Source organism: Mustela nigripes, chromosome 4, assembly GCF_022355385.1.
Source record: "Mustela nigripes isolate SB6536 chromosome 4, MUSNIG.SB6536, whole genome shotgun sequence".
Lineage (NCBI taxonomy): Eukaryota > Metazoa > Chordata > Mammalia > Carnivora > Mustelidae > Mustela > Mustela nigripes.
The window spans coordinates 158,594,541-158,607,664 of record NC_081560.1 but is presented as its reverse complement, the minus strand read 5'-3'; the positions used below and the strand labels follow the sequence as shown (position 1 = coordinate 158,607,664).

Sequence of the window (13,124 nt, the reverse complement as noted above, 5' to 3'; positions counted from 1 at the left end):
GGGAGGGCTGTGGTGGCTCCTCTGAGTCGGCCCCAGAAACTGCCCTGAACCTACACCCCTTGGTGACACAGCTTACCTTCTGTTTTGTCCCTGCAGTGTGACCCTTATATAAAAATAACACTGGGCAAAAAGGTAATCGAAGATCGAGACCACTACATCCCCAACACCCTCAACCCGGTTTTCGGCAGGTAACGAACATTTCTAAACGTTTTCCTGTCGTTTATTTTTCACAGCTTATGTGGTAAGGATGTGACCTGGGCAGAGCTCTGTTCTAGGGCCTGAAACTGTGACTACAAACTAGACGAACCTTCTGGGCGGCAGAGCAGGTGGTAAATGTGCGAGCACAGACGCGAGTGCGAAGTGCCGGCCAGGTCGTGAGCCGGGCTGCTCTGCACCCAGGAGGCTGAGAGGGCAAGGGGTCCGAGAGTGGGCAGCACAAGGTCCAGAAGTCCAATAAGTTTGTGAGTTCTAGACAAGGACAGGCAGCATGACTTACCTGTAGCAACGTGCTGGTTGCCCCTCCCAGAATCCAGACCAGGCTCTGTCCTCTGGGACATTTTGATCCAGCGAATGGATTAATGTGCTCTGCTAGCAGAACTGAGGAGGGGGCAGAAAGTCATGGGGTCAGAATGCCCCTCTGCCTCCTGTTCCTGAAAACTCTTGAAAAAGTTCTGGTTTCTTCATCTTTAGACTTGTTTCTGGGCTGTGACACTGATCTTCTCCAGGGGAGGAGCCCCTTCTCCAGGGGGTGGCAAAGACACAGCACCTCTAAAGGGGACCCATATTTTTCAGCTGTCAGCTGCATCCACATTTAACAGTAGCTCATATTTGCCAAGCTTTCCCTGGTTGCATGCCCTCTGCTGAGCCACTGATATGAAACCTCTCAGAAGTGTCACAGCTCTGAGGTGCTCTTGTTCATCCCCGTTTAACAACAGAAGAAACTGAGGCCCAGAGTGAACCAATGCCACGTGTGTTTGGCTGGTAAAAGGCAGAGTTGGGATTCAAACCCAGGCCATCTGACCACGGTGGCCGTGTCGTATCCACACTAGGGCTCTGTGGCTGCCACCATCCTGTCCGTTTGCAGCCTCGCCGCAGGGCAGGGCCGAGGCCAGCAGCCCCCCACCACAGGGGAGGGAAGCGCTCTGTCAACGGAGCTGGTATGTGCTAGAGCCAAGGCCAAGGCAGAACTTCCTGACCAAGCCCCAGGCTTTTCGAACACCCTCGGTAACGCTTCATGTCCATGGCAAAGCCACCAAATCACACGGCAAAGCCATCACATTCCTATTCATGGCAAAACCTTCACATGAAGCCATCACAATGTTTCATAGTCGTGGCAAAGCCATTCCATAAATGTTCATTGTACAAAATATTGGTGAAAACAGTGTTATTTTCCCAGAACCTTGCCAAGTGGGAGAATTCTTTGTTCTTGTTTGATGTGTGGCCTATATTTTTATTTCTGGCTTATCTTGCCCATTCTCTCCTTTTCTACTCATGTTCGTTGGTTTGTGTCCTTGTGCTTTCTCTCCTATGTGTGTGTGTGTGTGTGTGTGCATGCACATGAACACACACACGAAGTCTTTGTCATTCAGAGCCTCTCAGGTTCACACATGCTACTCTGCCTCACACACAGTCATACCCTGTGACATACACACACACACACACACACACAGCCTCACGCTCACTCAGCTCTTGGGCACACTCAGTACTAACCTGTACACACACACACACACACACACACCCCTCTGCTGCACACCCCAAAGCTGCATGCCGGGCCCAGGGAATGGAAGTAATCCTCTGGCACGGCAATATGATCATTTTCCTTTTCTTCCGCTGATCCAGCCCTGAGGTCTAGACAGGAAAAGGCACGCAGGGCAGGAAGGAGGGCTCCATGTGAGGGAGATGGGGAAGCAGGGAAAAGCCAGCTTTTACGGGAGAAAGGCAGCCCTGTCTGATTCGCACGTCTCAGAGGAGCCAGGCACAGGCTTAATTGGCAGGAAGTCTTGCAAGGAGGCACCCGGGGAGGAAGTGATGCTGTCAGGCTCTGCGCGGCCAGCCCGTGCCTGCTGTATAGGCAGATTCGCCCTCCCCGAGGCGATGCTGGCTCTGTAGCCCCTTGGACAGCTCTTGGTCGTTGGCCCCAATCTTACGGGGGTGACTTTCTTCTCAGCAGAGACCCTCAGGGATTCTGAGGAATTCAGAAAGAAGCAATCTTTCCCACATGCTCAGCTGTCGTTCAGCATGTTTCCACCCCACCATAGTGACATCCAGATCGAGTTCAGCAGAATGTATGTCTTCTGTAGAATGTTAATTGGTGTTCCAGGAAAAGAAGTACTCCTTCATCAAACTGAGTCACCTGGGTTAAAAAAGATAATAATTGCAGGACTTCTCAGAGACTTTAGTTTGACTGGAGGCACTCCAAAAGAACTGGTTTTCAACCATATTTGATGAAAGAATTCTTTTTCTCGAGGGACACATGTTTTATCTCCCTTGGAATCCAGTTCTAAAAATGTGATATTATGGGGCACGTGTGGACTCAGGGCTTCATGTGTGGTCACAATTCATGTGCCTTTTCTCATGTGGCTGCCTGCCTCCTGCAGGCCCCTGCCTGGCTACAGCCATCTAGAGAAGGCATTGAGATTTATCCAGGAGACATCCTGGAAGCTTTCCTCCCGGCAGCAATGGCACACACCCTTCTGTTCAAATGGATTAACATTCCTGGCTTGGGGGGCAGGAACCAGTCCACACACCCCTGTGCAAGGAGAAGGGAGAGGCCTCTGATAGTTTCCCTACAACCAAATTTGTTGAGCACATACTGTAGGCCCCATACCTATGTGGATGGTGCAAATATAGAACCAAACCTTACCCATCCAGAGCTTGGGCCATTCCTGTTTATCATCCTTTCAGAACCTACGGCAGGCTGCACACCTGCCGGCGGGAGGGCTCTATGTCTTTATCTCAGATGCCTTTTCATTTTAGTATGGAATCTACAGAAAAGCATATGGCAGACCAGAGGGCGTGGGTGGAGGCACCACCTTCTTGGCACTTTGCCCTTCACACTTTGTTGGTGCATACCCCTTAACACCCCCTCATAGTGCTCTTGCAGGGGTCAGGGATGTTCTTGGGGTGGTGGTCTCTCTTGGGGCAGAGGGATTAGCAGGGGCACCGAGAGGGCACTGTAAATCAGGGTGCTGTGTCTCACTGATCTCCCAGCTGGGCAGCGATGCCTGGGTGCCCTAGTTAATAGGCATGTGATGATAACGTTAGTGATACTACAGTGAGTAACTAATATTATCATAGTGACTGGGCTTTCAGTGATGCAGTCATGCCAGAGGCTTTCTAAACGGTCCTCCACCCAACCCTTATACCAACACGGGAGGGTAGGTATCCTGTCACTATTTTACAGACGAGAAAACCGGACACAGGGAGGTGACCTAACTGGCCTGTGGTCCCACAGCTAGTAAGCAGCAGGGTTGGGATTCAAACATAGGTATTTAGAGCCATGCTCTTACCAGTGCCGCCGGCCACTGCCCCCACCTGGCTGTCCCAGTCACCACAGTTCTCCAGCAGCTGCCGCTGCCACCTGGGGATTCTCTGCACAAAGCCCTGGGGAGTTTTGGAGAGGCCTGCATAGAATCGTGGAGATTCTAACTTTGCATTTGTTTATTTAGAATGTACGAACTGTGCTGCTACTTACCTCAAGAAAAAGATCTGAAAATCTCTGTCTATGATTATGACACCTTTACCCGTGATGAAAAGGTGGGAGAAACCATCATTGATCTGGAAAACCGATTCCTCTCCCGGTTTGGGTCCCACTGCGGCATACCTGAGCAGTACTGTGTGTAAGTTGCCTGGGCCACAAATGTAGACCGTTTGCTCCATCGACATCAGTACGTGGGAAAGCCTTGGTTCTCTACACAGTGCCTGTCTTCACTGAGCCACTGCTCCTCTGAGTGTTTTTAATAAAGGGATTATCTGCGGGAGAACAGGGCCATAGCATTGCCGTGCTCTCCCCCGACCCCTGATCAGTTTTGTGATGGCTGTCTTGCCCCCTAAGTGCTGGTTGGCATCTTTGCACAGTGTCTAATGAGCTACAGCTTGAAGTTTATGTTTATGAGCTTGTCTGTTGTGATTACTGTAAGCAGGCCCCTCATTTTTATGGAGGAGGAAATTGCGGGGAGCTGGGAAAGGATCCATTGGCTGAGGCCAGAGTAACTGTGGACTTGGGGCCTGAAATAGATTTCTAGACAAGAGCCAGAGGGTAGAGCACACTCCCTGCTCCCTCGTTACGTGGGCACGCCTGTGAGTACTGGGAGTATATGCGTATGAAGCCAAGAAGGACCTGTGTGCCCCGCAGTAACTCTGGGTGTGGAATGTTCTTTACAGTTCTGGCGTAAACACCTGGCGAGATCAGTTGAGACCAACACAGTTGCTTCAGAATGTAGCCAGATACAAAGGCTTCCCACCACCCATCCTTTCCGAAGATGGAAGCCGAATCAGATATGGAGGGCGGGACTACAGCTTGGATGAATTTGGTAAGTACATAACCATAGACCAGCTGGTTACAAAGTGTAATAGCCCATCTCTTTGGGGTGGGGGGAGGGGCAGAGCCGTGCCCTAGTTATACCACAGGAGACTCTGCACACATGACTATCTAACAAAAGCCCCATTATAGCTGAGCTCTGCTGTCTTGTCAAGTGTCAAAGTATACACATTTTCTTGTCTGTCTTCTGTTTCACTTGACCTTTTTAGGTCATAGCCATTCGAGCTTTGAACACAAAGTTCTAGTAATTAACTACTTTTTGTAATGCATAATTAGTTCATAATTTAGCTCAAAAGTGCTCAGGTGGTAGTGAGAGCCTTTCTCTCCCAGGCTTAGTCCATCGTTCTTCCAGCCCTTCTCTGAGAAGGCCCAGGGATATGGGGGGTGGGGGTGGTTTGAAGAATCTTCTGAGTTCACATCTGGCCCACGTCTGAGCTTGGGGTCTTGCTCTTTCTTCAGCAGTAATTTATAATACACTCTGTCCTGACACATGGCCAGCTAGCTGCACCACGACAAAGCTTGAGATAAGCTTAACAGCATAAGAGCTGCGGTGTTACTCAGTGTTGCGTAGGGAGGGGGGCTTCCCAGAGTGGGCGGCCGTGGGGCTTGCCTTGGAGGACGTGCAGGATCTCCAGGGAGGGCTGAGTACAGACCCCTGGGAGTATAGTTGCTTTCCCGATCCTCAGCTCTTTATTCTCGACACAGCAAGAAACTATGTTTTGTCCTTCCCTTCCATTTGAGGAGGACTTAGTACCAGGGGTGATGAGCTGCTTAGGAGATGTTGATGTTGCTGTCAACATGAGAACTTGCAAAAGGGACTGGGAATTAACTGGCAAGCCATGTGGCCTCATAGCTAAGAGTGCCCCCAAATAACCCCCAAAACTGTCTCAGTCACAAGGCTCATTCCAGTTACTCTTGTTACCTAACAAATCACAAAACTTAGCGGCTGAAAAACACCCATTTCATTTTGCTCAGTTTTGCAGGTCAGGAACTGAGGAAGGGCTCACTGGGCACGTCTCACCTGAGCGGGCCCTGTGGTTCATTGCTATCAGACGTTGAGGGCAGGGGAGGCTGCAGTCATCCCAAGACTTGACGAAGCTGGGTGTTGAGGATGGCCTGTATGCATGGCCGACAGCTGCTGCTGGCTCTTGGCTGGGGCTAACAATCAGAATATCCCCTCAGGCCCTTCCAGAAGGGCAGTCTCCAGATACTCATGCTCCGTATGTGGCAGGTGGCTTCCCTTCAAGGACCAGCAGAAGCTACGTGGACTTGCCTGCCTTGCCTGAGAAGTCACAGGGCATTCTTCCTCCACACTTGAATGCTCAGATAGGTCTCCAGATTCACAGGAAGAGGACAGAGACTCCACCTCTCCATGGGAGAAGTGTCCGAGAATTCAAGGGCTGATTGTAAAATGCCACAGTAATGCTAGCCTCTATAACAGCTAAACTTTCAATGTCACATGTCCGTGGCTTAAAACAGTAGTTTATTTCTCTGAAATTCACTCAGTATTCCAACAGGCAGCAATGCATCACAGACCCAGGCCCTTCCGTCTTGCGGCTCTGCTCTTCAACTCAGGCACCTGAAGTTGCTGTTCCTTCTGCATCCAAAAGGGAACAGCACCTAGAATATCTTTCATGAGAGGGTTTTATGTGCCAGGTCTGGAAGTGATACATGTGTCACTTTTGTGTTACTTTCGAGCCCGACTAGATCCTGTGTCCACACCTAACCGCAAGGGAGGCTGGGAAACAGAATCTGGCTGTGAAACAGAATCTGGCTGCCTCTGCCAGAAAAGTAAACAGAGGCTGCTGTCATGGACACATTATGGTGTGTTCTGGCCCCTTTGCTATTGGCAGCCCCCAAGTCAGCTGTGAGCCTGGTTGGGGCAGGGCCCATAGTCAAGAGCTGTTTCTATCCATGAGTCCTTCACAGATCCAAGTTCGCACACTAGCCCTGCTTGCCCAGTTCGCCCTTCTGGGATGAAGGGTTGCATGCTCCTCCAGGCAATCTGGTTGAACGGTTTGCAGATGCCCATCCCTGTCAATGCCATTTTCCATTCCAGAAGCCAACAAAATCCTGCACCAGCACCTCGGGGCCCCTGACGAGCGTCTTGCCCTTCATATCCTCAGGACTCAGGGACTGGTCCCTGAGCATGTGGAAACCAGGACTTTGCACAGCACCTTCCAGCCCAACATCTCCCAGGTAAGAGCGTTCTCCCTGTGAAAATCCATCATCCACATCCCAAACACCGTGGCAGGAGCTGACCCACATGTGCCTCTTCTCTTTTGGACACTTTTAGATAGACAAGAAATAGAAAAGCAACTCAGATTAGCTTTATTCCAAAGAGGCATTATTTTAAGAATTTCCAAGTAATTCACTAAATCCAGGGAGGAGGGTGACTATGGCTCAGAACAACCTTGGACCAGGATCTCTCCCCTCTCTTGTCTGTTTCTCTCTCTCATTCTGTTCCTCTGTGCTCTTCCTGTGGTCACCTTTCTATGTATCAGAATGTGATAGAGCGTTTCTAAGGTTTTTATGTTACAGTGTAGCTCCATCTACTTCCAAATACCTTGGCCCAACTGTCCACGGCGTGGGGAAGCACTGTGCTAGGCCCCACTTGGGTGAGGTGGTACTGAGACCTCAGAGCCAGGGAGGAAGCTGGGCCACAGTGCACCAGGTGGCTCATCACAGGGGCCACGTGGATAGTGATGAAGGAGGGTCTTGCCATTGTTTGGGTCTTTCCTTTGAAAGTGCCATGCTGTGGGCGCCTGGGTGGCTCAGTGGGTTAAGCTGCTGCCTTCGGCTCAGGTCATGATCTCAGGGTCCTGGGATCGAGCCCCGCATTGGGCTCTCTGCTCAGCAGGGAGCCTGCTTCTTGCCCTCTCTCTCTCTGCCTGCCTCTCTGCCTACTTGTGATCTCTGCCTGTCAAATAAATAAATAAAATTTAAAAAAAAAAAAAAAGAAAGTGCCATGTTGTAAGTCTTTTATAAATTAAATACCATTTTACATTATTTTGATTTCCTATTTGGAGGTGAGTAGAGAAACCCTTCGTTGTCACAAAATCAGGACTGATAATACGTAGGCAATGTGATAGAGTTCTGAGTGAAGGATCCAAGTTCCAAGTCATTATAAGAGGGTGCATGTGCGTGTGTTGGGGGTTGTGTGAGCAGTGGGACATTCAGACAATGATGGAGGTGGGCACACGCAGCCGTCAGAGACTCCTGGTGAGAGTGGGAAGTGGGTGGCCTAAAGGACCGTGAAGACAGATTATTTATCTCGGTTTGCTCCTCTGCTCTCCTTTGTCGCTTTCCATATGGATAGCACATAGGCAGGCCTGAAGAAACAGATTCACCTAGAAAATCTGAAAGAAAGTTATAGTCTCTGCTACTCATAATACAACTTAATTTCTTTTATCATTTTTGAACGATTCAGGGGAAACTTCAGATGTGGGTAGATGTTTTCCCTAAGAGTTTGGGACCGCCAGGCCCTCCTTTCAACATCACCCCCAGGAAAGCCAAAAAGTAAGTAGTCTTGAGAGCCTGCTACATTGGACTGGGGCCGTGGTGCAAGACCAGAGAAAAAAGCACCTTCAAAACGTGCTCTTTGCAGATACTACCTGCGCGTGATCATCTGGAATACCAAGGACGTTCTCTTGGACGAGAAGAGCATCACAGGAGAGGAAATGAGTGACATCTATGTCAAAGGGTAAGGTTAGATGCTCACTTGGCTTTGACGGAAAAGGAATGGGCAGCAGCATTATTCAAGGTGTCCTCTCTAGGATCCTTGGTCAGAGGAAGCTGTTTCTTTAATCTGCTTAGGGAGCTCCAGCGACATACAGAGAAATCTGTATGAATTTTGTTTATAAGCAGACGTATCAAATGACTATTAGCACTGATACATACTTCTACATCTCTTGTAAAGTGGGTTCAGTTTATTATCAGCCTTGTTTTTTCTTTTTAGTCGTGCAGTTCATTTTATTCGTTTATGATACCTTGAGTAGCCCTAGAAACACAAGGAAGGCTTTTTAATATTTCAGTTTCTGTATATTTTGCTACCAGCAGCTAATGTCCATGGAAAAGAGGAAACATGAGCATATTTAAAAAAAAAAAACTTTGATTCCACCATTTATGGAATGCCTGCATCCCACATGTGAAGCATCAGAGCCATTCATCATCCTCTTACTTGTATCATCGATTACCATAATCCATGTTGGTGTTAATTTCACGTTCTGTCCTCAAAGAGGTTGTGTACAGAATGGCATAGCGATGAAAATGCCGGTCTCTGGAGCCACACTACCTGGGTTGAAATCCTGATAACTTTCCCTACCAGGTGGGCCAGTGAGCTCGCAGTTTCCCATCTGCAGATAGTACCTGCTGCTCTGGGATATTCAGAATATTGAGTAACTCAAAGCATTTGGGGCAGTGCCTGGCAGACAGTAAACACTATGTGTATCAGGGTTCTCTAGGGAGACAAGGAGTAGTGTGTGTGTGTGTGTGTGTGTGTGTGTGTAGAGGGAGAGCGAGAGAGCAAGAGAGAGAGAGTGTATTTTAAGGATTTGGCGCACATGATTCTGGAGGCTGAGAAGTCCCTGGTTCTGCCCTCTGGAACCTGGAGGCTCAGGAAAGTGAGAGGTTTAGTAGAGGCTGACTCCTCCTTCCTCTGCCTTTTGTTCTAGTCAGGCCTTCAGCAGATTGGATGAGGGCCACACACACTGGGGAGGGCAGTCTACTCCACGCAGTCCACCAGTTCAGATTCTAATTTCATCTAGAAGCACCCTCACAGACATACTCAGAATAATGTGTCATTTGGGCAGCCTATGGCCAGTCACACTAACACCGAACATGAACTATCCCACTGTGTATGTGTTAGCTAGTAGGATTACTATTCCAGAGACCAACTTTGGTTCTTTGATATGTAAAAGATAAGATTTGTTGAAATTTAATATATTCATAAAGTGATAACAAAGTTTCACTTTTGATCCCAAGTGGCCTTCAATCAAAACTTTGTTGAAGACATAATTACTGTCATTTGGGTTCACTGCAAACAGGGAATGTTTCATCAAGTTCTTCATTATTCTTTCTCATTTCAGGATCTTATTACCATTCCCCAAGGAAAACTAATCCTATCTAATTATATATATGCAAATTTATTTGACTGTCATAAGCATTATTTTTTTTTTTTTTCAAATCAGAGAAACTCTAGGAATACTGGACTGAGAGAAAACTCTAATCAAAGAATAAAAACACAACCTAAAGTACCATGTCCTGTTTGGAATTAAAATCTAAATGCTGTATGTGAAAAGATGAATCATGCATCAGTAGTATCCCTAGCACCACCACATGCTGATACACATGGTGTGTTCCTAACCCTAATACACACGGTGCTTACTGTCTGCCACAGGGTAACGGGCTAGCTAGGACACTTCACGTGTGGGAGGTATACAAAGTTTTACATGTGCATATGCAAATACAGAAAGTTAACTCGTCTTAAAATAATGTGAAAAGATTGATATTTAGAATTAAGTAAAAAAGATTCAGGAGAGAAAAAGAGGGAGGAGCTTCATGGGGTGAGCGGTCTGGGGCAGGAGGATGGTGGCACTTTGGGGATCTTGTCAAGGAGGTGAAGTCACCAAGGTCCTGCCCAAAGACTGTAAACTCTCTTCCTCGAGTTAATTTAAAAGGTTAAAAGTGAATAGATGAATCTTTCAACTAAGCTAGCTAATTAGTTAATTAACTAGCAAGGACAACTATTGTAGTTAATTGGTATTAATACCACTATTAACAATAGGATCTAATGGTAGCATGTGACTTTCTGGTACTCTCTATGGTCCCTGGAGGCACAAGAATAGCCCTGGACTTTGGAGTCAGACCAACCAGGGCTTCAGAATTCTTTTATATTTATATATATATATATTTTTTTTTTTCCAGTGTAACAGTATTCATTGTTTTTGCACCACACCCAGTGCTCCATGCAATACGTGCCCTTTCCAATACCCACCACCTGGTTCCCCCAACCTCCCACCCCCCGCCCCTTCAAAGCCCTCAGATTGTTTTTCAGAGTCCATAGTCTCTCATGGTTCACCTCCACTTCCAATTTCCCTCAATTCTTAATACTTAATTCTGACCATTAATGGCTATGTGCCCCTATGGAAGTTATTCTGTCTGGACCTCAGTTTTCACATCTGTAAAGTGGAGCAAGCTATATAGTTGTTGGGAAGAATAAAACAAGGCATGCTGAGTATGGCAGATGATCAGTAACACAACCAGGGCTTTTGCCCTTTCCATTCTGGCCCTTCTAAGCCATAGTCTTCCACTCTGTCCTCATGTTGACGAGGGGAAGGGAGCACATATCGTTAATTTCATCTGCAGGTGGGAGAGGAAGCCCAGAATGGTAAGTGGCAGAGTGTGTTCATAGCGAGGCCTGCCTCCTACTGAGAATCTCTTTGCAGGGGGGGATGGGGGCGTCGTCCAGGTATCAGTCTTTTTTAAAAACTCCACTATGGTTGATTGCAGTGGGATTCTCATGCCCTCTGCCCAGTCTAAAATCAAGTGGTCTCCTAGTTCCCAAACAGAACCCGTCCCAATAGTAGGCAGATGTGACATCAGCAACTTCCCCTACATGTTCGTTCATTCATTCCTTCAATAGGCCTACTCCCTGCCAGGCACAAGCCACAAGAAACTTTTCAAATGTCAAAAGTTAAGATGTTAAATTGTTTATGGAAATAAATTTTCATTGAGATGCACATGGAAATAACAGCTTACATCTCCCTTGCTCGTCTCATTAATGTGATCACAGTGAATTTAAGAATAATAAAAAAAAGGAAGTCGTAGGATGACTTGAGTCATGCCTGTTTTGTTTGCTTAAGTAAAACATGGAAGGGGAAATGCTAAATTTTTGAACTAACTCATATTCATTAAGCCTATCAGCAGTGATGACAGCCACTGATGAGTTATAGGTAGGAAGACTAGCATTGTAGCCACAAGCTTCAGCGTTCCCAGAATAGAAGCTATGTTGTTGATATTTTCCAGAAAATGTCACCTTATCCTTGCTAACTGAAGTCTAAAGGGTTTCCTGCTTTGGCTTTAGAGGAATTATATTTTATTTGGCTACAACCTGTGTTGGATGCAACAGAGCACCCCCCTTCATAAATCACCCCCAGCTCCCTACATAACTGGAACCTGTCCAAAAAAAAGTGCATTAATTCTCCTGCCCTTCACTCCCCTAATCACTGCACAATTTTGCGGCTAGATTACTTGTCAATCACATGAAGCTAAAGTCTGTTTGCTTCTGCTTTTCAGCTGGATTCCTGGCAATGAAGAAAACAAACAGAAAACAGATGTCCATTACAGGTCCTTGGATGGTGAAGGGAATTTTAACTGGAGATTTGTTTTCCCATTTGACTACCTCCCAGCGGAACAGCTCTGTATTGTTGCTAAAAAAGTGAGTTCTGTTCTATGCCCACGGGAAGCGGGTGTCATGGGTCCACCTTAAAAGATACGGGAAAAGTAGGAGCTGCCAGCACCTCCAAGGTCATGAGCCCAGCTCCCCCTTGAGGAGATGGGGAATCTGAGACCCACAGACGTGCAGATACTTGCCTAGGGTCACAAAGCTAAGACAGCTCTTTGTGCCATTCAGAAAGATCAGAAACACAACTGCCGCTGACTAACAGGTGGGCACAGGGTAAAGGACCTAATAAAGGGTCGACCTGAGGATGCTGTGTTCATATATGCAAATACTCGAGTGTTTTTATGTCAGAGGGAGACTGATTTCTTCCCATAAGCAGCACTGTTTGACTCCTTAACCAAACAGAGGCAAGATATTTCGGTGAAATTTCCCTTTCACCTTCTTTATTAAACCTCAGCATCTCCTTTACCTCCTTCAGAAGCACTTTCATCAAGGGTCAAGGCTCTCATGGTCTTAATTAGTAAGACTCTAGTTACAGAACTCGACTGAAATTGGCTTATACCAAAAAAAAAGTGATTTATTGGTTCACATTACTAAAAAGTGCAGGGTCGGCAGGTTTAAGATTGAACTGTCGTCTTTAGGAATTGCTCTCATTTTCTCCACCCCTCTCTCTGCCCTTTCCCATGGACCTCATTCCCTGGTGAGGCAAGATGGCTGCCCGCAGCCTAGCCTACCTCTTGCCCTCCCAGCATCCTCAGCAGAAATAGAAGAATCAACCCCCAGTGGAGCCAACCAGAGTTCTGGAATTGGGCCTCCGTCTGGAGTCACGTTCCCATTCCGGAACCAACCAACGTGGCCTGGGGATGCAGTGCTAGGACTGGCCCAGCTCTGGAGTTCGAACCAGAGTCAGTTTTTCCCAAAGTGCATAGGAGGAGATTTCCCCAGGGAAAATCTGAGGCTTTTTTCCCAAAAGGGAGGCCTGAATCTCAGCAGACAATAATGAGAGATGCCTTTTATAGATCCCCTATCCCATTCCTGCTCCCCACATTCTGTAAATCTTCCCTAGCTATGCCTGCTCACCTCCTCTCCCTAGACCTCACCAGAATTCACCTGCCTTATGTCCCACCTAGCCAGACCCTATCCTCTGCTGGTGCTACTCAGTGCTGCTGGTGTAGGGAGCAC

The 13,124-nt window shown here is 47.4% G+C and overlaps 1 protein-coding gene across 2 annotated transcripts in view; it reads left to right on the top strand.

Moving 5' to 3' along the window:
* Window positions 1-13,124, top strand: part of MYOF (myoferlin) — a 159,518-nt gene that overhangs the window by 139,357 nt on the left and 7,037 nt on the right. For both annotated transcript variants that reach the window (XM_059398147.1, XM_059398148.1), the window contains exons 44-50: window positions 97-188; window positions 3,669-3,839; window positions 4,384-4,532; window positions 6,600-6,739; window positions 7,971-8,059; window positions 8,148-8,243; window positions 11,837-11,978. In XM_059398147.1, coding sequence (XP_059254130.1) covers window positions 97-188; window positions 3,669-3,839; window positions 4,384-4,532; window positions 6,600-6,739; window positions 7,971-8,059; window positions 8,148-8,243; window positions 11,837-11,978 — 879 coding nt within the window. The remainder of the gene's footprint in view (window positions 1-96; window positions 189-3,668; window positions 3,840-4,383; window positions 4,533-6,599; window positions 6,740-7,970; window positions 8,060-8,147; window positions 8,244-11,836; window positions 11,979-13,124) is intronic.